Source organism: Ursus arctos, unplaced genomic scaffold, assembly GCF_023065955.2.
Source record: "Ursus arctos isolate Adak ecotype North America unplaced genomic scaffold, UrsArc2.0 scaffold_8, whole genome shotgun sequence".
Lineage (NCBI taxonomy): Eukaryota > Metazoa > Chordata > Mammalia > Carnivora > Ursidae > Ursus > Ursus arctos.
Window position 1 is genome coordinate 63,515,923 of NW_026623100.1, and position 25,641 is coordinate 63,541,563.

The 25,641-nt window shown below is 52.8% G+C and overlaps 1 protein-coding gene across 1 annotated transcript in view; it reads right to left on the reverse strand.

Moving 5' to 3' along the window:
* Positions 1 to 4,827: 4,827 nt before the first annotated feature.
* The window catches only part of PLB1 (phospholipase B1), an 88,381-nt gene continuing 67,567 nt past the window's right edge, over positions 4,828 to 25,641 (reverse strand). The window contains exons 39-52 of the mRNA XM_044389961.3: positions 25,281 to 25,341; positions 24,687 to 24,745; positions 23,357 to 23,424; positions 23,072 to 23,115; positions 22,767 to 22,866; positions 19,211 to 19,262; positions 17,970 to 18,050; positions 16,545 to 16,610; positions 15,939 to 16,033; positions 14,633 to 14,714; positions 13,567 to 13,671; positions 13,088 to 13,183; positions 6,620 to 6,694; positions 4,828 to 5,248 (exon numbers count right to left, since the gene is read on the reverse strand). Coding sequence (XP_044245896.3) covers positions 5,045 to 5,248; positions 6,620 to 6,694; positions 13,088 to 13,183; positions 13,567 to 13,671; positions 14,633 to 14,714; positions 15,939 to 16,033; positions 16,545 to 16,610; positions 17,970 to 18,050; positions 19,211 to 19,262; positions 22,767 to 22,866; positions 23,072 to 23,115; positions 23,357 to 23,424; positions 24,687 to 24,745; positions 25,281 to 25,341 — 1,188 coding nt within the window. The 3' untranslated portion in view covers positions 4,828 to 5,044. The remainder of the gene's footprint in view (positions 5,249 to 6,619; positions 6,695 to 13,087; positions 13,184 to 13,566; positions 13,672 to 14,632; positions 14,715 to 15,938; positions 16,034 to 16,544; positions 16,611 to 17,969; positions 18,051 to 19,210; positions 19,263 to 22,766; positions 22,867 to 23,071; positions 23,116 to 23,356; positions 23,425 to 24,686; positions 24,746 to 25,280; positions 25,342 to 25,641) is intronic.

A 25,641-nucleotide genomic window follows, 5' to 3' on the forward strand; every position in this document is an offset into this window, starting at 1 on the left:
TGTGAATGTTCTTGCACACATTTCCCTGGAGAGATGCGTTTGCAAATGTTTTCTTTGGGAGCTGTCACCTAGAGATGGAATTACTGGCTTGTCCAGTCCCACTTGTTCAACTTAACTAGGCTTTTATGAGATATCCTTAGGTTTTATATACTTTCTCATAATTTTTTAAAAATTTGTTTTCTCTGTGGTTATTTTAAAAGTCATTCCTTTTTTTAATTTTTAACAAGTTAAAAACATTTTCATATAACAATAGGATTTTCATACAGCAATAACACAAGACTTCAACTCAATGAGGGAATCAGTGGGATGGTTAAGTTTGGTTCGAGGGAGAATGTGAAGACTGGAGATTTACACTGTTGGTCACAGGAATGCTGAAATGATGTTGCTAATAGACAACACTGGTTAATGTCTGATAGGGCGATAAAACTGTAACCTTGAGGTGAGCTTTCTTTTTAATCAGAAATCCACCAGTCAACAGAGCTTCCTAGTGTGTGGGCTCTAAGCAAATAACGACCAGCAAAGGCAAACGCAGATAGCTAAATAGATCCCAGATGAGCTTGTTAATAAAATCGACAGGTCACTCTTCTGTCTTCTTTCCAAGTTGGGGATATTTTTTCTTCACAATGCTGTACTTCGCTTCCAAGTCTTAGGGTCAGAGGAGAATGTATTGAAGTGCTTTGTAAACTGTAAGGTGTCAAATATGTTTTTGTTATTATGGTGGTTTTACAAAGCCCCTTGAATAATCTTTTAGAATGAATGCTGATATGGGAAGAGAGTTGATTATTGAATACCTATTTTTTAAACTATTAGGGTTTGTTTTGTTTTGTTTTAAAGATTATTTGAGGGGCGCCTGGGTGGCTCAGTCGTTGGGCGTCTGCCTTCGGCTCAGGGCGTGATCCCGGCGTTATGGGATCGAGCCCCACGTCGGGCTCTTCCGCTGTGAACCTGCTTCTCCCTCTCCCACTCCCCCTGCTTGTGTTCCCTCTCTCGCTGGCTGTCTCTCTCTCTGTCAAATAAATAAATGGAATCTTTGAAAAAAAAAAAGATTATTTGAGAGAGAGAGGGTGAGCGAGCACAAGCAGGGGGGAGGGGCAGAGGAAGACTCAGACTCCCTGCTGAGCAAGGAGCCTGATGCGGGGCTCCATCCTAGGACCCTGAGATCATGACCTGAGCCCAAGGCAGACGCTTAACCAACTGAGCCACCCAGGTGCCCCTTACACTATTGTTTTTAATCTCATTTCACCTTTACAAAAAGACAGAAAAAACACAGAATCTACTTTAGTTACCTCTGTAAGACTGGGATAATAGTCGTGCCTACCTCACTGGGCTGTTGCAAGAATTACTGAGTAATACAGACTGACTGCTAGAAACAGTGCCTGATATACAGTCAATACAGAAATGGTGGTTCACTGAGTGTTTGATCTGTTATTTGAATACTTCTACTGAAGCTTATTTTTCTTTAATACCAATATATTCGATTCCTAGAAATTCTCTTGGTTTTTAGTTTCTGCTTTTTAAAAAAATATATAATGCCTTGTTCTGGTCTTATGTTTTAAATTCCTTTGCCTTTAATCTTCTAAACATGCTTATGGTCTTTCTTCAACACTATTATGTAAAATGTCCAGTTGTGTCTACAGCTTCTCACAGCCCTTGTTTAATTTTTTTTTCCTAATTAAAAGATTTGCTCACTGCTATAACTCCATACATCCTCAAGCAAAATAAGTCTTAGTCCCTACAGTTAATTTTTAAAACCCTAGATTATTAACTGGAAATGGCTGGCTTCTTCAGACCAGTTGGAAACCGAGAAACTCATGGTGGCCTTAAGAGCCATGGGAAGATAATACCCCCCTGTCTAGCTTTTTATTTTACAACACATGGATTTGCAACTTGGCCTCCTTCACTTCTAGAATCACCTGTCTTACGTTTCCAGGCTACCCCCCCCCCCCACGCTGGACACCAGTATTCATTGGGATGGATGTCCACTCGGTAACGCAAGTATAACTCTGGGCCAGTTAGCGCTTCCCTGAGTCTGGGTTTTCTTCTCTGTGAAAAGAGGATAATAGGGATGTGCAGTTTAATTACTGTGTGCTGTGGCGTCTGTCATAGTGTAAGCACCCTGTCAGCTTTTACTGGTATTATTTTTCTTTGTACTACTCTTTTATACAAATCCAATGCAGCCTGATAGTACAACCATTGCAACAGCTGAGTCCCTATGAACTCCCTGCCCTCTCCACGGTGTCCCCTAATCTGGCTGTGTCTGGCTCCGCCATCTTGTTTTTCCAGCTTGCTTGTTGACCCCTGTGTACACCATGCTCGTAGATGGAGTTTGCCTAGTCTCAACCACCCCATTCTTGGTGGCCTCTGACCAAGTGCTCTCGCCATCCTTCAGAGCTCAAGGTTCCATGTCCTTTATGAAGAAGGCTTTTGACCAAGTTTAATGCACATTGATCTCTTTTGAATTCAAAACCCTCCGTGGAGAGCACCGTGGAGCATAGCGTTCTCAGGATTTGGGGGCTTCATTCATGGCGTGGTTATGGGTGTCCACCTAACTAGACTGACCATTTTTCCATAGGAAAGGAACATGACATGAATCTAATGTGTATATGTTACCACCAGCTATAAGTAGAGACTCTCACATATTTAAAACTTTTGCCTTTTAGTATGTATTTAGGGGAAATTTAGGGCCTGGCTTATGCTTGTGTCTCTTGGTTTCTGCCAAGTATTTCCTTGGTCACCAGGCTGGGATCACTTCATTTTAAAAAAAGATTTTTTTCAGACTGGGGGCTCCTCGATTATTCAGGTAGCATACGTAAATTCCAACCCAAGTGATGCTAGACTTGTGGTCATCAATTCCAGGATTCTTTGAGGTGGGAGCTATTGAAGGAATGAAAATTGAGGAATAAGGGGAAAAAAAGGGCATGGTGGTGCTGGACTCTTGGAATTAGTGGGTTATCTTTGCTGTTAACCGTGGTTAGCCAGGCGCTCAAGCTGGGCGGTGGCGGGTCTTTAGGACACGTGTGATTCAGTCACTGTGTTTTGGGGTCCATAGGAAGAATGGGGGGCAGGTATGCTGTTTCCAGAGTACAGACACAGAAATTGAAGCCCAAAGGAACACTGGGCCTGGATCTAGGTTCTCTGGGGACTCTGTTCTGCTTGCCAAAGAGATAAGATGATGGAGGGAGGGGTGCCTAGGTGGCTCAGTCATTAAGCGTCTGCCTTCGGCTCAGGGCCTGATCCCAGGGTTCTGGGATCGAGGCCCGCATCGGGCTCCCTGCTCTGCTGGGAGCCTGCTTCTTCCTCTCCCACTTCCCCTGCTTGTGTTCCCTCTCTCTCTGGCTGTTTCTCTTTTTTTTTTTTTTTTTTTTATAATATTTTTTTTTTTAAAGATTTTATTTATTTGACAGAGATAGAGACAGCCAGCGAGAGAGGGAACACAAGCAGGGGGAGTGGGAGAGGAAGAAGCAGGCTCACAGCAGAAGAGCCTGATGTGGGGCTCGATCCCAGAACGCCGGGATCACGCCCTGAGCCGAAGGCAGACGCTTAACCGCTGTGCCACCCAGGCGCCCCTGGCTGTTTCTCTTTCTGTCAAATAAATAAATAAAATCTTTATTAAAAAAAAAAAAAGATGGAGGGAAGGCAGGCAGTCTTCACTGGTACATTCCTGCCCATTCCAAACCCATCTCTGGACCTCTCTGCACTTCCCTGAAGACCTGGATCCTAGCTCAGTTCTTCAGAGGAGAAACCAGTCCCCTTTTATGTGTACAGTATTTTCAAATTGCTGAGCATTTTTGAGGATGTTGTTTTCCAGCAGTGCTGTGGGGCAAGCAAAATGAGTAGTCTGATCCCAGTTTTATAGATGACATATCTGAGAATCTGGGGCTCCGGCTGGTGACAGGGTTTGCTCTGAAGGCCACACCTTCAAATGGTATGTCTGGGTTTTCTAACTTCCGTTCTTTGTCATCCCCAGCTTTGGGAGCAGAGAGGTACTTAGAATGCAGACAATAATGGATTCTCTTTTGGTTTTTATTAAGGTGAAAGTCACAGGACATACAATTTGCCACTTGAGAGCGGACGTTGCACGACTAACACGTCTACTTTTCCTCACTCTTTGCCTGGGATTTTTGTGCAGAATAAGAGAGAATCTGTGTAAGACATCCAGCTCAGGGCCTTGTGCCCTCACAGGGGCTCAGTGCATGTAGCCTGTATTACTGGGCTCTCTCTAGGGCGGGCTCCAAATTCCGGGAGTGTAGAAACAGGAATTCTCCCCTGACGTTAGCACTTTGAGAAAATCAGGTTGTGGATAAATGAAGTATTCATGTCCCAATCCTTTTTTTTTTTTTTAATAGACATTTCAAAATTTCTCTCTTCCAGCTAACTTTCCTCAAGGAACTCCCATTCTCGGAGCATCAGACACTTGTACCTACCCGTGCACCAGAACAGAGCTGGACCATGTCGTGGAGTTTCTCGTTTCTTTGTAGGAGTCTGTCTTCTCACCCAGGTGGTGACACACACAGCCTTGGAGGTGCCACGATGCTCCACGCTGTCCTGGGCACAGAACAGCTGTATAAAGGCCAGGTGTTGGATTGTATCGGGATGCTGGTCAGCCCGCTCCAATATTCCAGCCACCGCCTGGTGGCCAGCACTTTCCCCTATTTTTTAGATACTGGGTTCGGTGACTGAGGATCTGCCCCTCAGCCTGACCGAGGCCGGTCCGTGCGCGCGCGGTTGGCCCTCCCTCGGGCAGCTCTGGCTGAGACAGGACACGAACGGCTCCAGCTCCCACCCCTGTGTCGCGCAACAGATGGAAAGCGAGAGCTTCAAGCAGGCTGACCCAAGAATAGAATGGCTTTGGCCTTTATTTAAATTTAGCAATTCCAGGCACGTAGGCCCCAGACCCCTGGGAGTCGTGACTGTCCCTTTGGCTTCCAGTGTTGCCGGGTGTTGAAGCAAAGGCTCTCTGCGGTGGCCAAGGTGGCCGAGGTAGAGGGCTGGTGAGGAGTGTGGCTGGGGATTTTCGGGTGAGCGCCTGCACGTGGCGGGAGGCTTAGAAGCTCATCGTGTTCAGGCTCATTGGAGGAGTTTCCTGCTGGCGACCTCTGACGGCTCTCCAGACCATCATGGTGCCCACCCCAAGGACAAGGCCGCCTCCTGCCGCCACTGGCATGGCCCAGGAGAGCACGCTGGGGTCTGCTTCAGACCGGTCTTGGAGGAGCTGACTGTTCCTCAAGGTGTGGAGGTAAGGGCTCTCCTGGGGGAGGAGGAAGAGAGGGTCAGGGGCTAAGGGCCTCAGAAAACCATCCATCTGCTCACCGTAGGCCCGCGTAGTCCCTACCCCAGTGATGGCGTGATAACCTTGTGCACTTTTACAGCCCATCCCTCTTTGAAAGGCTCCTTCGTCTACACTGTGCCCAACCCTTCTGAACGAGGATGGGTCTCCGGAGTGGCCAATATCCCACTATAACCTCCTTTCGGTTTCTCACCAGCATCCCTTCTGTCAACCTGATTTTGAAAGATTGGGAACAGATGGGCAACCAAAGGAAGAGAGTCCTGGGGGCTGCAGAACCCCCACCTCTGCCTCTCCTAGGCCACGACTGGACAGCTGTCCCCATCCTCCAACCTCAGGAGTGCCCGGGTCAGTGTTAAAGGACAGCTGGGCCTGCGGTAGGTTAGAGAACCAAGCATGAGGAGGGCTAGGACAGGAGATGTTTGGGCCTGCCTCCCTGGAGTCTCTCCTTCCTCTGAGAACACGAGCGTGGAGCCCTGGGTAGGAGCTGGGAGAGTGCCGAAGGGTTCAGATGTGGCCACTCTCTGTCCTGTCGGCCAGTGGGCCATGTTCAGAAACAATCACATCACCAAAGAGCCTGGGTCGTGTCTTTTGAGAGGTGTACACAGAAAACAGACCAACACAGGTGTGTTCGGAGGTGGCCGCAGTAGGGTGAGGAAGGCAAGAGTAGCCCAGGGAGGGCCGCCCCTGAGCCTTGAAGGAATATGGCGATCTCCCGTCAGCAGAGGTGGGGGTGACCCTCCGGGAGACCCAGGCTTGGCAACTGCAGGCCTTGCCTGGGGAACTGAGCCTTTCTCCAGGAACACAGCATGTCTAAAGCTGTAGAGGGAGCTGGGCCTCCCCTCTGGGTGCTCCAGGGGGCAGCTGGGCCCGGGGAAGGGTTTCAAGCGGCCTCCATAAGTGACTTTCCATGTAGGCTGCATGGCGCCTGGTAGCGGTCCCAGGCTGGACAAGGAAGGGAGGGAAGAGCTGGGGAGCATGTTAGGAGCCTGGTCAGCAGTCCAGATGAGGGCAGTGAGGGAGGAGACAATGGGGGGGGAGGGAGGCAGAGGAGCACAGGCCCCCAGAACAGGCATGGTGTCTTCTTTCTCTCTGCACACCACCACCCATCCCCCAACCTGACCCCTGCCCATTCATCTGCCTCCCCTGAGCGCCTCTTGCCTTCTCTGTCCCACACCCTAAGGAGCTGTGATGTCTCAGGGGCCAGGTGAGATTTGAGGGTGGTGGCAGGGAACGAAGGTGTGTGATGATTAAGCTCCCAGGGACCTCCTTTGTGCCCCCCAAGCATCCGTTTCACACTGGCCAGGACAGGGGGATGCGAGGACAGTTACTCACAGGAGAGGGGCACCTGAGTTTGGTTCGGCTGTGGGTGAAGTTGTTGGAAGTTGTCTTCTGGCCCACCGGCTCCAGCTGAAGAGAGAACGGAGACCGTGATTTCCTCCACAGTGGGCGAGACCTCCCTGTGGGACGAGGATCGGAACCGGACTCCCTCCCCCTGCCAGTGGGGGGTCGACACCAGCAATAAACGCAAGATGCCCGGCAGATCCCCGCCGCCCGGGGCCGGAGCTGGACCTGACTTCGGACTCCGAAGGGGCAGGTCAGAGTCCGCCAGGCAGCGCGGAACCCTGGGTCTGTGCCCTGGCTTGACCAAGGAGGACACTGAGGCCCAGCAGGGACCGATGGGTCCCAGCACAGTGAGTGGGAGCAGGGGCCTGGCCCAGAACCTCCATTTCCTGCTTCCCCTCTGGGTGGCTGTGATCACAGACGCGTCGCATTTGTAATTTTATAAAATGGGGAGAATCCTATTTACCACCTTCAAGTGTGTGGGGCTAGTGGGCTTCAGAAGAACTCTAAGAGCATAGCGGGGACCGTACTTGGCTTGTCAACCTCAAGAAATGGAAGTTTCTCCCTGAGCTACTTTGTTGTCCACACAGACGTGGAGGTTTACTTGGAACATCCCGGGAGCAACTGCTGTTCAGAGAGGTTCTGCTTTTAATAGTCTTAATCCCGAGACCCTCTGAAAGTGAGCTAGAAGCTGCTGTAGCCCCCTTCCCAGCATCTTCAGCCCACAGCCTGCCCCCGACACGCGGCCAGCACGGAGGACGGTGGGCCCCTGGCGCGCTCACCCCTCACACATCCTGACTGGGTAGCCTCTGCCCTTAGAATCCGCTTTCCCGCCGGTCCTGAGCCCCTCTGCTCCTGACCCCCAGGTCGGCCTCTGAGGGAAGTGCAAGGATGCTAGGCCAGCCAACGACCACACCTTGACCATGACCTTGCTTTCTGTTGTCCTCCAGCTGCTCTGGGCCTGACAGCGACCCCCGGTGACCGGCAGAGCCCAGTGGCCACACCCCGTGGGGTCCTGGCTCTGCTGCTGGGAGCTGTGCGCTGCGAGGCCGGCTCCCGAGCTGCCCGGACGACCCCATTCGGCTGTTGCGAGCATCAGAGGAGAAGACGAAGCCGAGCAGGAGCTGGTTTGCTCATGAGTCGTTTCTACGGCTTAGAGCTGAGGAAGCACAAGCTTCTTGTAATGGACGACCACCGAGAGACCGTACCCGTGCTCAAGGTCGGGCTGGCTGATTCCCTGACCTTCCAGGAACCTGGGAACTAACTGGCACAGAACAAGGTGAGGGTCATGTGGGGCTGAGGACTGCATCGGCTTCTCCCTTTCTCCTGGCTCCTTGTCATCCAGGCACAGTCTGTCTCCCAGCATCCTCCGCGAGCCCGCGTCCCCTCCAGCTACCTTCACCACCCCTCCCTGTGCCTCTAGGAAGACTCATTTGTGGTCACTGGCTGCACTTGCTGACCTCCCGTTCCAATGCCCACTCCAGTCAGACTTTGGCATTCTCCATCACTTGACCAAAATTTTCTGGTCAAGGTCACCTTGACCTCCATCTCACCAGACCCGGTGCTCACTTTGTGGTCTTCATCTTGCTTTTCAGAAACATTTGTCAAAGTTGATGCCTCCCTCTTGAAACGCTTGTCTGTCTGGGCTCCCGGAACAGGGCACTCTTCTCCTCTCCTGCCCACCTCCCCCTTCCCCCCTTCTCATCTGTCGCTGGGGTCAGAAGGTGGAGTGAAGGCCCTGGGGCTTGGTGGTTGGTCCCAGTTCTGTCCCACCTATTCTTCTTTGGGAGCGCCTCATCCATCCCATGGCCTCGAATATCCCCTCCCACGAACGACCCCCACAGTTTTTTCCTAAATCTCCATTCCTGACCCTATCTCTGAGCTCCAGACTCATAGATTCAGCAGCTTACTTCATGCCTCCAGGAGGATTTCCAGAAGGTGGGTCACACTTATTGGGACTAAAAGAGAACTTTGTTTTTTTCTCCTCAAGCTTATTTCCCTCCAGCACCTCAACCATCCACCCAATTTCCTTGACCCCAAATGGAGGAGTCTTCTTTTGTTCCTTTTCTCTGAATTTAAATTCCAGTTAATATACAGTGTAATATTAGTTTCAGGTGTGCAATATAGTGACTCAATACTTCCCTACAACACCTGGGGCTCATCACAAGTGCCCTCCTGAACCCCCATCACCTGTATCACCCATCCCCCCACCCACCTCCCTCCCGTCTTTGTTCCCCTTCTAACCTCCTCCATCAGCCAGTCCAAAACAGATCTCAAATTGGACCCCTTCTCTCCGTCTCCACTGCCATCATCCTGGGCCCATCCGCCTTCCTCTCTCACCTGGGCTCCTGGTCTAATTCCACTCTTCCTTCCCTCTAGTCCAGGGCTACATGGCAGCCAGAGGGCAAACCAGATCCTCTGGCTCTCCTGTTGAAGCCATCCAAGGACCTGGCCCTGCTCTCGCTCACCTCTCTGACCTTGCTCACCTCCCTCCGGTTACATTGGCCCTTCTGCTGCTCGGACACTTCAGACTCATTCCTGACTCTGGGCCCGCACAGGTCCGATTTCCTCTGCCTGGAACACTCTGGCCCTAACCCTCTGCATGCCTGGCGGCTCGTCACGTTCAGTTCTCCGTTCACAGGTCACTCCTCGGAGATGCCTCCCTCTCCCCCACCATTACTCTGTCACATTACCTGGCTTTATTTATTTTTTAAGCCCTGAACATGGTCAGAGAGTCTTACTAATTTGTTGGGTTTCGTCTGTCCTTTCCCCACGAGTGCGAGGATGTTGTTTTCCCCAGCACCTGGGGGAGTCGCCACTGCACAGTGGTGCTCACTACACAGTTGTTGAGGGAATGCGTTGATGAACTAGCACAGAATCCTGAGTGCAGCAGCTCAGGCGAGAAGGCCTGGGGCTGGCCATGGGAAATGAACTTGTTTCCCTAGAACCCACCTTTCCTAAGCCAGATACTGCAGATAGCGAAGATGGGGCAAATAACCGGGCTGGGGCAGGCTGCACGGGGCTGCTTGGGCCTCTAGTCTGTTCTGGGGATTCAGGGAAGGCTTCCTGTAGGAACTGGCACCTGAGTTGAGTATCAAGGGGGCTATGGGTTAGGAGAAGAAGGTTGGAAGGGCAGTCCATGATAAGGCGATGAGCCAGAGCAGACACACAGAAACATGAGCTATACCATGGGTGGTTCTGGAAACTGCACTCCTTACCAGACTGCCCAACGGCCAGAGGGTGGTGGGAGTGACTGCTGGAGAGGTTAACTGGGGCCAACTCTCCGAAGGCCTCATGTGCGGTGCTAAAGGGGCCTGGCCTTGGAAGTTTGGTCAGATTTTCATTTACACAGATTCCTGTGGCTGCCCTGTGGCAAAGAGGTCTAAGAGTGGTCTGCAAACCCTGTATAATAACGTCACCTGAGAGCTTCTGAAACCTGCCGAACCCAGGTGCTACCCCAGACCGATCCAGAATTTCTGGGGATGAGGTCCAGTCCCTAGTGTTTTGTTTGGGTTGGTTATTGTTTTCAAGTCAACTTTTAATTGAACATACATATAGAAACAAGTATAAATCATCCGTGAACAGCTGATAAATGGTGGCAAAATGAACGAACTCCTATAAACAGCACCCAGATCAAGGTACAGAATATTGCCAGCCCTCAGGAGCTTCCCCCACTCTCTTCCAGGACTATCCTCCCCCGGTCCCCTAAAGACCATATATTGTTCTTGTTTTTGAAATTTATAGACCCAGTTGCATGTGGCTGAAGGTTGCTTATTCTCGGTGCTGCGAGGTATCCCATTGTATGAATGTGCCACACGTCGATTATCCATTCGACTGGTGCACATTTGGGAAGCTTCCTGCCTGGGGATCATGAACGGCACTGCTGTGAAAATTCTCGCACGCATCTTTCGGTGAGCCCACCGGTATGTTTCTGTTGGGGCATATACATGGGGACGGGATCCAGGGTCAGAGGGAATCCAGATGTTCAGGCTCAGTGCCCAGTCAAACCGGCTGCAGGTATCAGTATTCCCCCAGATTATTCTAACCTCTGGCCAGAGCTGAGCACTGCTGTCCTCATGGGGGTGGTAAGCCCAGAGCCAGGCACACCAGTTAGGAGGCTCGTGTGGTCACCCAGCACCCGGGGAGCTGCAAATGTTGGAGGGGAGCAAGATTTCTAGGGAAGAGGGAGTGGGCAGCTGTAGGGGAATGGGGTCAGAAAGAAAGAAGGAAAAAATGGTAAGAAGATGAAAGAAAGAAAAAGGAAGAGGACAGTGCTCCCTCGTGCTGCTGGTGTTCCTGGTTTTGCCTTTGCAGAGGTCCCTGGAGGAGGCATGGTCTGTTGAGTGTGGGGGGCAGGAGATGAAAGAGGCTAAAAGTGTGTGTGTGGCTGTGGTAGGGTAGCCTGTGAGCGTCGGCCAAAGCCTGCAGACGCTATGTCATCGGGCTCGGAGTGAGACGTGAATTCACTGGCTACATATGTGCTGACCTGGTTGGGGGCGGGGAGGCTGGCTGGTGCCGTGGCCAGGACACTAAAAAGAATTAGACGTGGGTTCTAATCCCTGCTCTGCTGCGAATGGGCTGTGCGCTCTGGGGCAAAGTGCTTCCTCGCCCTATATGCCAGTTAGAGAGCATTCTGGCTCGAGGACCTGCCAGATCTTCTCGAGTTCTAGTGGCCTATTATCTATGTCACTCTAGGGGTCACCAGAAGGAGGTGAGCTGAAAAGTTGGCCTGACGTAACGGGTTTATATCTGAGATGGTTTGGGATGAAAACATGGAACTGTATCATTACTTCCCCAAATTACATAGCACAGGATAAGACGCTCTTAGATGATTTCAGTTTTGTTTTGCTTTGTTTTGTAAAATTAGGGGCATGGCTGGGAGCCCTGGACAGGCTGGTGGTGTTGCCAATATGGCTCCACGGCAGTGCTCACCTTCTGTTTTCCTACCTAATCCCCTCCCACTTGCCTTTATGTATAAAAGCCTCTCGCCTGGGCCAACGGGGAGAACCACGGAGACGCTTTGGAAGAGGAGGCCAGAACTGTGTTGTTAATTCCTGCAGAAAGAGACCAACAGGCCTCATTGTGTTCAGGTCCTCGATCTGGCCATCGTGCCCCAGAAACTCCCAGAGCACCTGGGCATTACGCAGGCTGGGAGTGCCACCAGGTAGTAAGACCACCCATCCCCTGACGGAAATGCTGGTCCTTCTTAGAATCTGTGGATTCCCCTGAGATTTCAGGGGGACAATGGGACCGTGCACAGATACCTACCTATTCTTGGGGGGGGGGGGGATTTAAAAGGAATGAAGTCATGGGACCCCACCCGTAAAGGACAACTGGACTTCAGAACTGCTCTCCGGAATTCTATTGTGCAAACTTTGGTGCACAAGATTCCCGTGGAGGTTGGGTGGGAGGGAACTCAACCGTGTTTTGACTGTAGTTCCGAGTCCTGGGCTGACAGCGTGTGACGAAAGCTTTAGGAGTGGGCAGAATGTGGTGTCAACAGCAGGAAAACAAAGGCAGGAGGAAGGCTGAGCCTGTGATTAATTGGGCCAAGGATGCTGGCATGCGGCCGGGGGAGAGGAGGTGGGGTGGCGAAGGGGAAGGCGGCGCTGGGCACGCCGGGCGAGGCGGCAGGTGTGGGAATATTCGCACAGAGGAATCCTGGCACAGAGGCAGCCAGCCCAAAACTGCAGTAAAAGCAAGAGTGCGGATTTGTTTAGTCACCATGGGAGAAATGGGGGAATGCAGGTTGGGGTGGGGATTGGGTTACCCGCTGAGCCAAGATCAAAAGAAGCCACTGGATTGGAAAGGCATTGCATTTGCTCTGCACAACAGGATATAGCTTTTGGGGTTACTGGTCAAGCTCTGTGCCAGCAGAGCGGGTTGTAGAGGAGTGGCTGGCCCTAAGAGGCAAGGCACACGGCCAGGTGGCCCTGGGGCCCCCCGGCGTTATGCGCATTTCCTGAGGTCCCCATCAGAAAGGACTGGAATAGGTTTGACAGCCTGGGGAAACAGGCCGGGTGGCTCTTTTCTTTTTGATGCTTCAATAATCATCAGGAATGTGTTGAGACTAGAGTAATGGGGGCTGGCATTCTCTGAAGGCTAATGATTGTGCTGGGCCTATGGGACCTTGATTTTCTGAGATCTGTGTCATTTTCATTGTTCTTTATGGATATCGACACAGAGGACCAAAGAGAGAGCATTTGCTCAAGGTCACACAGTAAAGGGTTGAAGCCGATTTCATCCTGTTTATCTGATTACAAAATTATAGCCCTCCCATCCCCCTGCCAGTACTGGGAAATTGCTCAAATAATCGAATCTGTCAGGACAAAGAAGTTGTGCCACCGTTTTGAGCTCTGGGGAGAAAGGAGCTACGTCCACCAGGTTTTTTGTTTTGGGCAATGGTCAACCCCCTTGGGTGGCCCCTGGACACAGTCCACCAGGCGCTCAGGCACTCACCATGTTGTTCCAGAGTGCGATGGCCATCTCGGCATGGCCGCGTTCTGAGAAGTGGAAACAGTCCTCGGAGAAGAAGGTGAGGTCAGCGCCCCCTCTCTGTGACCAAAGGCAAAGGGGTTACGTTCCTGGGGAGAAAGGTACCACGCCCCTCTAGTTCTGCTGCCACCTGGCTCAGAGACTGATGGAGAAACTCCCCTTTAGGAACTTTTAAAAAGACCTGAATTGTGGCCACCCACAGTCCATCCCTTGTCGTTCCACATGCCTGCCCTCACCGATGAAAAAAAAATTGTTAGGAAGCTTTCCATTCTATCCCAACCTAGCAAATAGCAGGGCCAGGCCTGGGGAGCTTGGTCACTGATAATTTTCTCCTTTTCTTTCCAAGTATATCTAAGTTCCACTCATACGGAAGGAAGGACATCACCTTCTAATTCAGAAGAAGAGCCCCTCCACACGCGCCTCCCAGAAATGCCCGCACTTACGCTGTTCAGGGGGACAAGAGTATTTTGGAAGAAAGGCTGCACAACCACAGTGAAGTCCTCACGCTGCAGGTACTGGGGCCCGTAGGACAACCTGGAGATGCCACTCTGCGAAGGGGGAAAAGGTTCCTCAACCTTCCTGGCAGGGCTGGCCAGACGAGCTCTAGTCCTGCCACCTCGGGTTGGCTGTGATGGGGGCGACCACACCCCCCAGTCCCCCAGCCAGAGGTGACTTCAAGGAAAACTCTGGTGCACGTGCGTGTGCTCACGCTGTCTGCACCCAGGCCTGAGCACCACCCGTTCTGAAGTCTCTGGGAGGCTGGGTCCGAGCCTGCGATCGGACTGCGTGGGCCAGAGGCCTCCCCTAGTCTCCCTGCACGAAGAGCTGAATTAGAACACGCCGTTGCAGTTCAGATCCAGCTCAGATGGGAAGCATTCCAACCCCCGCTCCCAGCAATGCCTGTGCACTTGGGGGGTGAAGGTCCACGTCCCAGGGTTAGATGTGCTTCTCAAGAAGGTAACGGTCTGTCTTGCAAAGTGAGACAGGTGTAAAAAAGCATGAGAACCAGCTGGGGCTTTCCGGGTCCATGAAGGTAGATGGAAGCCGATATGGGGAGACACCTGAGGGTCAAGTTTCATCGGGGGACGCTTCTCAGAGGAGGTGAGAAGACGTGCCCTGTGCGGGAGGTGGAGAAGTTGCGGGAGGGCGTGTCGAGAGGGGACAGCATGAGCAGGGGCAGACACAGAATTGGGGATGGAAGCAAGCAGGGCTGGGCTAAGCCTTATGTTCTGAGGCGGTGGCGGGGGGAGCCCAACAGGGCCGTGGACGCTTCCCTTTCCCCCTGTTGGGCCCATGGAAGCTACTCCAGTCCCCAGGGCTGGGAGGCAGGGCTTCTCCCAGCTCCCCCTCGGAGATTTCTCCCTCCCCAGCTTGGTGTTCGTTCCACCTGGAGAAATGTCTCAGGGGCTGTGATCTGCCGTTAGGGAGCAGCCTTGCTCTCAGCAAACCCCTGCTCTCTGGGAGTCGAGGGGCGCCCAGCCGGGACAGGAGGGGTGGGTGCAGCTTCACCTGGAAGTTCCAGTTCACTTGTTTCAGTTCCTGCAGCTCTAGGGAATTCTCCTGGGAACGACTGAGGCAGGTACAGTTGCTCCTGTGGAGAGACGCCCGGGTGGCTGATGGCAGCCTCCCCCCCCAACATATACAGGTGCCCCCACAACAAAGCTTGGGAGACGCCAGCCCCGGTCACAGACTGTAATTCAGGGGCACTAGGGGTCACAGGTGCTTGTTTAAAGAGAAGGGGGGAGAGTTGGCACCTGCTAACTTGGTCCCCTTGCCACCTGGCTGCTCCTGCCCCAGCCCGGGCTTCCTCCAGGGAAGGGCAGGAGTTTTGGAAAGACAGCCATGATCACCTTATCTTTCTTCTTCCCGTTCCTGAGCCCTCCCAGCTCCACCTCCAGCAGCTCCGGACTTGCGCCCCCCCCCCCCCCCACGCTGCAGAGTGGGGAGTCTCTTGGGAAGCGGAGGAGGGGGGTCGCCCAGTTTGAGACACACTGACAAGGTAGAATGTAAGGCCTGAAGTTTTGGGAGGGGCCCTTCACACCTCCCAGCTATTGGCTGTTCCACCCAGGGCCCAGCGGGCCCGGGAACCAGCTGGTTGCCTTGCCAGCAAACCCATTCGACCCCAGCAGAATCTCTTCTCTCATAGCAACAGTCACAGGAAGTCTGGGTGACCCTCTTGCCCAGAGGACAGCAACTTCCTGCTGGGGTCACAGCTGAGCTTTAATATGTGCCAGCCCCCAACAGAAAGTTGTCTCTTGGACCCCAGACCTTAGCTCTAAGTCTGGCTTTCAAGGATGTTCTAAAAGCCCCTCTTCACTGAGCGCCTGCCCCACGGGGGCCCAAGCATGTGACATACATTTATTTCTTCCAGACCTCTCACTACTTTGCAAGATTTTACAGATGAAGCGTAAGAGGCCCAGAGGGGCTACGGAGTTTGTGCACGATCCCACGGCTCCTCGGGGGCAGAGCCAGATACAGATGGACAGCCGTCTTGGAAGCGCCTTGCCCGGTGCTGCCCCTCAAACACCCAGCGATCCCTGCAGTTTGGAATCACACGCTGTGTTCAGCACCTTAAGGATCAATGGTCTGGGTCTCTCGCTTTGCAGCCAAGCAAACTGGGCTCCGGAGAAACAAAGTGACTTGCATACAGTAGGCGTTCAATACTGTAGCAGTATTTCCAAATGATTTTCCAAGCCCCTGGCTAATCGCTGATCTCTGTCCTCGGGACAGGAGCGTCTGGCTTGGCCAGCACAGGTCTCCGCGGGTGGCGTCTGTGAGTCCTGCCCTCCCCAGGGGCCCGGGCCTGTGTACTTACCGCGCAGCCAGGAGCATGTCACATTTCCCGCCTTGGCCCTCGTGTAGGCCAGCCAACTCCATGACCTCCACCACGTTGATGAAAGCCCTTGGAAGCTGTGGGGAGCAGAGGGAGGTGCTGCGTGAGCCCCAGGCAGGTGTGGGGGGGATGCTGGTCCCTACTGGAAGGAACCCAGGGGCTCATCTACAATCACACTTCCGCCTCCCCAGTTTTGCCAATAAAGAAACCGAGGCACAAGGAGGGGATGTGGCTTGTATTCTCTCAATCTTCTTTAATGGCCCCACCTTATAGCTTGGGAAGCTGAAACAGAAGTCACTTGTCCCAAGTCGCACTGTTAGTAAGTCCCCATGCCTGGCTGTAGACTAGGCCAGTTGGCTCCAGAGGCAAACTCTTTGCCAGCAAACCATACAGGCTGGTCCCCTTAGACTTTCCCTTGCAGGGGAGCTTTGTATCTACCCCCCCCTGCCTCCCCTCCAGGGGTCTGCTTGCAGTGGCACTCCGCTCAGCGTGTATCTCACTGAACACGGCTTGCCTAGATGCACCCAGGGAGGGAGGTGCTGGGTGGCTGGCAGGAAATGGAGCCCAGAAACCTGCTGCTCTCCCTACCTCTTCATAGAAGATGTCCAGGGCCTGGTGGATATGCTGGACGTAGTCCCCAGCTGAGTGGGCCTCCTGCAAAGAGAGAAGGGGACTCTTGTCACCCCTGGGTTCTACTCTGAGAGGAGGGCCTGGGGTGGTGGTGCAGAGGGGCGAGAATGGTACCGGACAAGCTGAGAAGCCCAGCCCTTGTTGCCGGGGGACACAAGTCTTCCTTTGACCCCTACTAGACACCATGAACAATCCCCACCCCACCCCGATCCACGTATCTCAAATGTGGAGGCAGAATGATGGAGCTGGTCCCTGCCCTTTCTCTGGTCCCATCTGTGGCCAGCCTCAGGCTTCTGAACCACATCTGTGCCCTGAGGACCACACTCTGTCTTTCCTTTGGTCTGTGGCCCATGCTGGCCCCATTGCCTCCCCCTAACTTCTCTTTGACTTGGCCCGGGAGTCTCCTCCTCTGACCCATTTCTCCACTGGAGGCTCATTTAGCCCCTTCCTCCAACATGGCCTGAGTTCATCCTGGTGGGGGCCTTTAGGTCTCTTCCACAAAAGGGCTTTCAGGAGTATAAATCTGAGTTTGCAAGAGGGGCAGGTATTCTGGGGATAGGAGAGGCATTTTCCTGGACCAAGGACCAAGAGTCCACAGAGAGGTCTCGGGTCCCTCCTGGCCCCCTGGACCCTGTTGAGTCCAGGACACAATGGCATTGAATCCCCTGGGGTTGGGTCACTTCTGTCTCTGGAGGCTGGGCAGTAAGGGACAGGGTGGAGGGGAAGAGACTCAGGAGAACCCACCCAGGTGTGGGGGAGGGTACTCTCCTCCAGCCTTTGGTAGGTGGTCTGAGCCGTGAGGAATGATACGGGCTTTCTCCCCCTGCCTGTGACTTCAAACATTGGTGTCCTTTTCTTGCCAAATAAAATACAGGACATCCCCAACTTAGAACAAGACGTATTCCCAAAGTTACAGCTCCCCAAAGACTTTACGTCTGGACCTATTTCCCCATAGAAACAACATCAGGAGCAGGCTGGGTTCCCAGACCTGCCAGTGAGGTGGGCTTACTCACAAAGTCCTTGGGGCAGCAAGCTGTCCTATTGGGACTGGCTTAATTTATCCAACCTCGTTGACGACATTGTTTCAGCCTCCCTTTGCCCACATGTGCACACCCTCCCCAAAATCAAAAAATGGGTAGGGATTTCCAAGCACATGTGGGGTGAGGCTCAGTTACTCATTTGATTCCAAAGAACAGTATTTGTGTGCATAAGGGCAATACCTGAAGAGTGGGTACATCTAGACACTTCTGGAATCAGGGAACCAGTGCACCTGCTGTCCCAGGGGCCACTCAATGGTGGGAAAGGCCAGGGTCTGCCTGGGCAGGCTGGGGTGCCTGGGAGAGCAGGCCAGCCTGACGCCCATGGGGTTGGGCAGGGACCTACCGGATTCTCGCAGTAATGACATATGTCGTTGCTCCCAATGAAGAGCGTGATCAGCTTCCAGTCACTCTCTAGGTCGATTTCCTGAAGGGACAGAAAGCCCTGAGTCTGGGGCGCCTGGGTGGCTCAGTCGTTAAGCGTCTGCCTTCGGCTCAGGGCGTGATCCCGGCGTTATGGGATCGAGCCCCACAACAGGCTCCTCCGCTGGAAGCCTGCTTCTTCCTCCACCACTCTCCCTGCTTGTGTTCCCTCTCTCACTGGCTATCTGTCTCTCTGTCAAATAAATAAAATCTTTAAAAAAAAAAAAAAAAAAAAAGCCCTGAGTCTAAACTTTGGTAGTGGGGGCGGGGAGCACATGCAGGGGAGGCTCACCAGGCCAGATAGCACCCCTTCCCCCCCACTGCCTTTCACCTTCTTTGTACCCCGATGGAGAGAAGATGCCGGGTGGAGCCTCCCTGACCTTCACCTTGGCGCCTGGCAAGGAGTTGCAGAGAGCGGACTCTGTGTGTGTGTGTGTGTGTGTATGTGAGTGTGTGTGTGCGTGCGCATGCTGACGCAGGGGAGGATGACTATTTTTCCCGTGAAATCCTAAGACAGCCGCAGTGCCCATGGAGTGTATTAACACACCCGTGAAGTGGGATCTAAAGGCCTTCAAAGGAGCAGAGGGCAAAAGATGCAACTAGAAGCAAAAGCCCAGAGCTGCCTCTTGGGCAAGCTCTGCTGGTCTGGGTCCAGGGACAGGGGACCGGTGGGGACTGGTGGGGACTGGAGGAAGAGCCCAGCCTGGATGAGAGGAGAGGTGGGGGCTGGGGAGGCCCTCGAGGAGCCTGTCTTGGGCTCAGCCACCACCACAACAGGAGTCCTGCCAGGAGCTGAATTCTGAATTCCAAGGCCAAAACACAGCGTTTCAAAAAGTGCCAGTGAGAAGTTTTAGAGGGGCCGGGTGAGCGGGAAGGGGGAAGGATTGGAATGAGAAGCCTATTTTTAGAACCCAGGGTTTACATAATAGGGCTCTGCAAAGCCAACTCTTGGGTAAGGTGGGAAAGTGCCAGAGGCCAAGGCCAACTCTGCACCCTCATGTGGTGGGCCAGAGCAAGGGTGCCTTGGTGGTAAGGCCTGCTTCTCCTATCTCACTTGACCCCTCTTTAAAGACAAGCAGCGGCTGAAACGGTGCAGAGCCCCGGCACCCACCGCAGCCGGCTGGAGGCCACAACTTTCAGGGTGGCCCAGGGCCCTGTACTCACCGGGTGGTTTTTCATTCGCTCCACCAGGTCCCGGGCCTGGGTTGGCATGTCCCTAGATGGGGAAGAGAAAGGAGCCTGAGTGCTGGCCGAGGAGCAAGAGCTCACACCGCAGGATTTGGGCCTGGCAACGCAGGTGCCTCGAGAAGAGAAACCTATATAAAGTTTAGTCCTTCAGAATGTATCCAAAGGCTTTTTGAGTCTCAAGAAATCTCAACCTAGTAAAAATCAAAGATCTGCCATGGACCTCAAAGCCACATGGATGCAGACTGCCTCCGGCCACCTCCTTCTGCAGGCCTGGTTCTGTGGCCATGGCCAACTGGGGGGTGGTGTGGAGGGGTGGGGAGGGTGGGATCTGGTCAGCTTTCCCAGAGGGCTGGTCCCTGACATTCCCCTCAGCTCTTTCACGGCAAGCTGAGCCTGTTCAGATCTTAGTCGGCTGCCTGTTTTAAAAATAACCTTTTGTGTATTTGAAAAAAGTCACAGTCTTAAATTATCTCCCTCTGCCTTCTTTCCAGGCATCATGACTCCTTAACCTTCAGTTCTAAATCCCACTCTCCATTCCTTTAATCCTTTTTTCTTCTCTGTAGTTACATTGGAGTTCTACACCATTCCCCATCTCCTCGCTTTTTCCTCCTGCCAGCGCAAGAGGACGGGGGAGACAAATCTGGACAGGATCAGATTTCCCTTCATCTTCCAGATGTCCGCCATGAATAAGGAAAATGAATGCTCTGGGTACGAGCTAAGCACGTCGATGGAACAGTACTCAGCGGTAAAGAGGAACGAACTGCTGGTCTGCACAGCATGGGGACGTCTCGAAATGCCCTCCTGGGTGACAGAAGTCAGACAAGAGTACCAGTGCAGGATTCCACATACCGTTCCAGAAAATGGAAACTGATCCCTAGAGATAGAAAGCAGGTCAGTGGCTACCTGGGGCGCAGGGAGTGGGGTATAGATGGGAGGCGCAGGAAGGAGAGAGGGATTACCAAGGGCACAGGGACACTTTTGGGTGTGAGGGGAGTTAGCTGGATTCCAGTGATGGTTTAACAGCTATGAACATACGCCAAGCTTATCACAGTGCATACTTTAAATATGAGCAGAGAGCTGCATGGCCATTACACTTCAATAAAGCTGGTTTTTAAAAACAGAGAAGTATATGAAAAGCTATGTGGGCAAAGGGACACAGCCAATGCAGCCTTCTGTGGAAGAAGTTGTAAGAGCAGTAACAGGTCGGGAGGGCCTGTCCATGACGAGCTGGGCACGGGGCCAAGTCTCGTTTATACACCCAGGATCATAGCCCATCCATTACAGCTACTGACGCAAGACATCGGAAAGCTAGAAAGCAAGCCTGTCCTAGGTAAAGCGGACTCCAGAAGGGTCTATAACCTTCCAGTAGGCTCCAGACGTGAGTGGGGGAAGTCATGGGTGATAAGCCCTCATGAGCGTGAGGGGAAGTCAGGAGTGCTCACTTCCTCCCCTCTTCCAGCCACGTTCCTCGCACTCTTCAGGCTCAGAGCAAGTCCTACCTCCCCCCGTGAGCCTTCTCTCCGAGCACCTTTATCCACACCTTCTGCCTCCTTTTCCAGTCCTGGAGTGAAGAGTCCCGCTCTGGGAGTTACGGGTCTTGGGTTCTCCACCAGCTCTGCGACTAACCTGCTGTGTGAGCTTGCCCATGTTACTGAACCCTGCTAGGGTCAAATTTCTTCATCTTTTGAAAGAGGAGGTTGGACGAGATGAGTCCTGGGGTCCCCTCCTCTGGGTCTGCACCTGTAGCTGGGCTGCCCAGCTCCCACGTCACACTGCTCTCTTTCATAGGACTCGGAAGTACAAAGTCATTGCACTCTGCAATGTTGTCATATGCAACACTTGTTTTTTTTTCTAGAAGTTATTTCCTGTTTGTTTAGCCTCCTTGAGCTAGACAGCAAGCTCGTTGAATAGGCAAGGAATTCACCTTTTGATTGTTTTGTATCTTTGAGCCACTACCTTGGGGATCAGTCCTTCCCAGGCGTCCCTTGACTTCTTGCTTATTGATTGATGGAAAGGGAAGTTAGAGGTTGAATAAAATTTTGAAACTAAATATCCTAATAATGGCAAACTTTTTTTTGGGAGGGGGGTATACATATCATATACTCTACTAAAACCATGTTTTCCATGGTTTATTCACCTCATTTAATTCTTCTGACAATGCTGAGACCTAGGTACTATTATTATCCCGATTTATAGATGAGGCAGCTAAGACCGAGACGATGAGGGACTTGCCCAAGGTCAAACAGCTAGCAAGTCTGGGAGCTGGGATGTGGACACAGACGGTCTGACCTCAGGTCTCATTATCCTAGTTGCCCTGCTGTGGTGTTTATCTTTCCCTTCAGGTGCGCTCCTCCTTATCCGCCGCCAGAGTAAGTGACCCTGCAGATAAAGGACAGGCACAGAGCAACTTTCCAACCCTGCTTACTTAAGTCAACGGCTTACTCTCCTTTCCCTTATCACGGGACATCAGAGATGCTAACAGGAGGTGCCCGTCTCAGCTGCTCGCCCTGCCACAGGCTCCTGGTGGAGGCACGGAGCAGCGGTCTACGGAGAAGGCAGTAGAAGGCGGGCAGAAAGGGCTGGAACGTCAGCAGCCGGTGAATCAGCTCCTGGTTACAGGAGGCGGAGCTGGGCAAATAATAATAAAATGATGAGGATGGTGGCGACAATGACAGCAACAACAGCGATGAGATGTTGATTTTAGGGCCCCACGAAGCCCAGCTCTTTTGCAGAAAAGTAAGTGCTTCCTGCTTGTGACGTTGAGGAACTGCCGTGGCTTCCTGTGGCTCAGAGACTCAAACCGAGCGTGGGGCCCTCCTTACCGCGTCGGGAAGGAACGCTCCGTGTAAACAGAATGAGTCAAGCCAGAGTCGTTTCCCTGGTGATCTGAGCGCAGCAATCCTTCTACAAAGCAAATACCCAGCACACTCCGTGCAGAAAATCAATGAACTCCGTCAGGCATTCCAGCTTTAATTATCTGGGCTGTTGTCAACAACAGAAGTCAGAGTGAAAACAAACAGCCACCACGCTGTTTTGGGGGCCTTCACATCGAACTCCCTGGTGTCAAAATACAGCCTTCTCGGAGTCAAGGACTCCAGGTTCTGAGGGGAGGGGGACCGTGCGTGGGGCCGTGCAGTGAGTTCTCAGCACTTCGCACGTTTGCTCCGAGCCTCCCACAGCAGGGAGGTTGGCCAGAGTCAGCAGGACAGGGCCGGGCCACCCTCAAGTGCTCTTGCTGCCCTGAGAGGTTGTGACAGCCCAGTGGGTCTGGCCTGACCCTGGCCCCTCTGACAACCTTGGGCCATCTGGGAAACTTTCTAAGTCTCAGAGTCCTCACATTGGTATCCCCCTCGAAAGGCGTGAGGCTTACAGGAGGCAATCCACGTGAGGGATCGAGCCCGCAGAAGGGCTCCGTGCGCATTGCCCATTCTGGGGCCAGGCTTCCAGACACCACCCTTCCCTTGTCCTCCCATTCCCCACCCTGATCTCTCAGCCTTGCCCTCCATTCCCTCCTGGACCCACGGCTACTCACCTTGCTCTGGCTCCTTCCACGGCTACATTCAGCCCTGCTGTCTCCTCCAGGGTACCGGTGGAGAACCCGAGGATGTGAGGGTTGAACTTCTTCAGAATGTCTTTTAAGAGGGGGAAGCAGACAGCAGAGGTGAGAGGGGATGGGGGCCCATTCTTGGGGCCCAGGTGTGGGGCAGGGTCTCTTCAGGGCTGGCTGACTTAGCTCCTTGCAGATAACCTTCTCTGCCCTTGCTCTGGGAGAGGCCCTGGCCTCAGCCTGGGCTTGTTACGGCTGTAGTGACCGTGCTTCTCTGTGTTGCTGCTTACTGGGCAGTGTGGTGTGGGTGTCCAAGATGCCATCCCCTCCAATGCTGGGGAAGAAGAAGCACACTTGTTAAGATCACCCCGACCTGCTGCGCCACCAGTCCTCATATTTCCAAGTCAGAACCAGAGTGTCTGCCCCTGGCTCATGACTCCCCCCACCCTCAGGACTGACATGAGCATCAGGGAGCCTCCTCATATCTCAGGGCCAGAGCCTGGAAAGCCAGGCTCATCTCTGGAGGGGTGACGGGGGAGCATCATCAATAGAAAATGAGTGGAGAATATCCTCACCTCCAGGATAGTCCCCTCCAGGATGTGGGTAGGTCGCTGGAGTTGCTCGGTCGGGCTCCCAGTGCTGTCTGTGAAAGGCAAAGAGAAGGTTCCAGAACTGTGCTGGGAGCAGGTGCAGGCCAATGGTGCTGGGAAGGGCCCCCAATGTTCTGAGGTCATCATAATCTGTTTTCCACTTCCCTTCCCTCGTTCACCCCCTGCTTTCTGGTCCACACAAACCCTCAGGTGTAAGCAAATCACTCCGAAGCAGGAGGGCTTTGGACCAGTCTGCCCAGTTGCCACCCATTACAGCCCTTTTGGGAATGCCGAACTTCCTTCTTTCCAGCCCTTAAATCTCTAATTCCCTGTCTAAGACCCTTCTCAGTTTCTACCTCCTATATGTAGCTTTCTCCAAATGCCTTATCTTAAAAAAAAAATAAATGGAGAAAGTCCTCTTTGAGATTTAGAAAATACATATTCAGCTTAACTAGTGAAATGATAAAAAAGATTCTTTAAAATTTAATAACGTACCCCCACCTTATAATCTTGCCTCCTGCCCCAGGTTCTATTTCCCTTCCTTGCCCCTTACCCACATAATACACGTTGCTAGAACTAATTAACGGTTAAGACTCTGGGGTACATCCTTCCAGAGCTTTCTCCATGTTTATATCAAAATTAACCACATTCACACGCACACGGGGATGTTGCTTTTCCAGAAGTGAGTACTTGATTTTAAATCCCGTGTGTCACCTACACGATTATGTATCTCCTTCTGTGTAAGTTGCTTATTTTCCCAGCTTGACAAGTTTCTTAAGGGTTATGACTACACCTCAAAATTGTTAGCAGAGTATGTTGTGTAGAGTAATTGCTAAATACTGGGCTAATACAATTCCTGTAGAGAAACTACACTATACGTAGGAATTGGGCTCCCTCTGCCCTAAAGAACACCTCTTGAAATGGGGTGAGGGGGCGCTGGGCAGTGTGTGGGTAATCCCCACACCCCACTGTGTGAGTCTGGGTGGTTGGAGATGAGTTCCCCGATAAAGACAGGCGTACTCGGATAAATCTGCCACAACACGCAGATGAAATGCTTGGGAAGAGTGGGGAACGGGGAATGGAGGGCAGCCTCATGGAAGAGGTGGTGTTTGAGCAGGACTGTTGAAGGGCAGGGGGCGGAACGTTCTAGATTGCCCAGTGAGGTCTCGTGGCTGCCTGGCTGTGTTTCAGTGCCTGCCACAGGTAGGTTCTCAATCTTGTCAGCTAAATGCTGAATGCAGAGCCAGTGTGGAGGAAGGGCACATTCGGCACACAGCCTGCCTGGCGCCCAGGCCCATCCCAGCTCAGTACTCACAGTCAGCGAGTCACCCATGGCGGCCACCACTTTGATGTCTCCTGGCCGGAGCTCATGGACTAGGAGAGACAGGAAACAAGACAGATGGTCAGGGGGAGTCTTTTTTTTAAAGTAGAAACTTGACGAGGAGTCAGATTCTGCTCCAGTCCCACAGGCCTCCGGTACACTTATTCCCAACCTAAGATTTAGCAAATTTGCCTCTTTCATCCATTTGGAGCAACCAAGGCACCGACGATAATGGGCCTGATGGCTCTTGTTTATCCTGAGAGGAGCCACATTCCTGCTGGGGTAGTCCAGGAAAGTGCTGGCTGTGGGAGTCAGGGTCATAGGCAGAGAGGGCCCCCATCCCTGGCTGTTACCTTTCCTGCCGGGCGGGGAGGCCTGCCACGGGGACTAAAGGGAGATTCAGTGCGAGCTGTGGAGAGCCCGGTGGTTGTGGACTTGCTTCTCGTGGGCCGCCCACGATCTAGACTGCATTGCACGGGAATCTGCAAGGTCTACTCAGGGCTCCAAGGTGTGTTTGTCGGGTGTCCCGCCAACCGGACGCTTAGCCAAGTCCTTCCCTGCAGGGGTAATGATGATGTTTGCACTCACCTGAGGTGGGGACACTGCTGGAAGGATTCCACTCTGAACACAGGAAGTCGCTGCCCCAGTTCTAAATCAACAGGAGGAAAGATACAAGGCCCAGCACTCATTGCGCAGGAGGGTTAGCTTTAGTCCAAGGAGAAATAGCTAAGGAATTTTTGGTGGAGGCTAGAACTATGCCCTGTGGGGGGTCACGCGTGGGCAGGAACGGTTCATTGCTGACGGTCCAAGAGGGAAATGAGAGAGCAAACCTGGGCGTCTGCCCACCCCTAAGCACAAAACACAGAATGCGTGGGCACACATGCTACACACACAGCATTTTCCAGCTCAACTTACCCGCACTCGAACATGGAGCCGGCAGTCAGAGCGG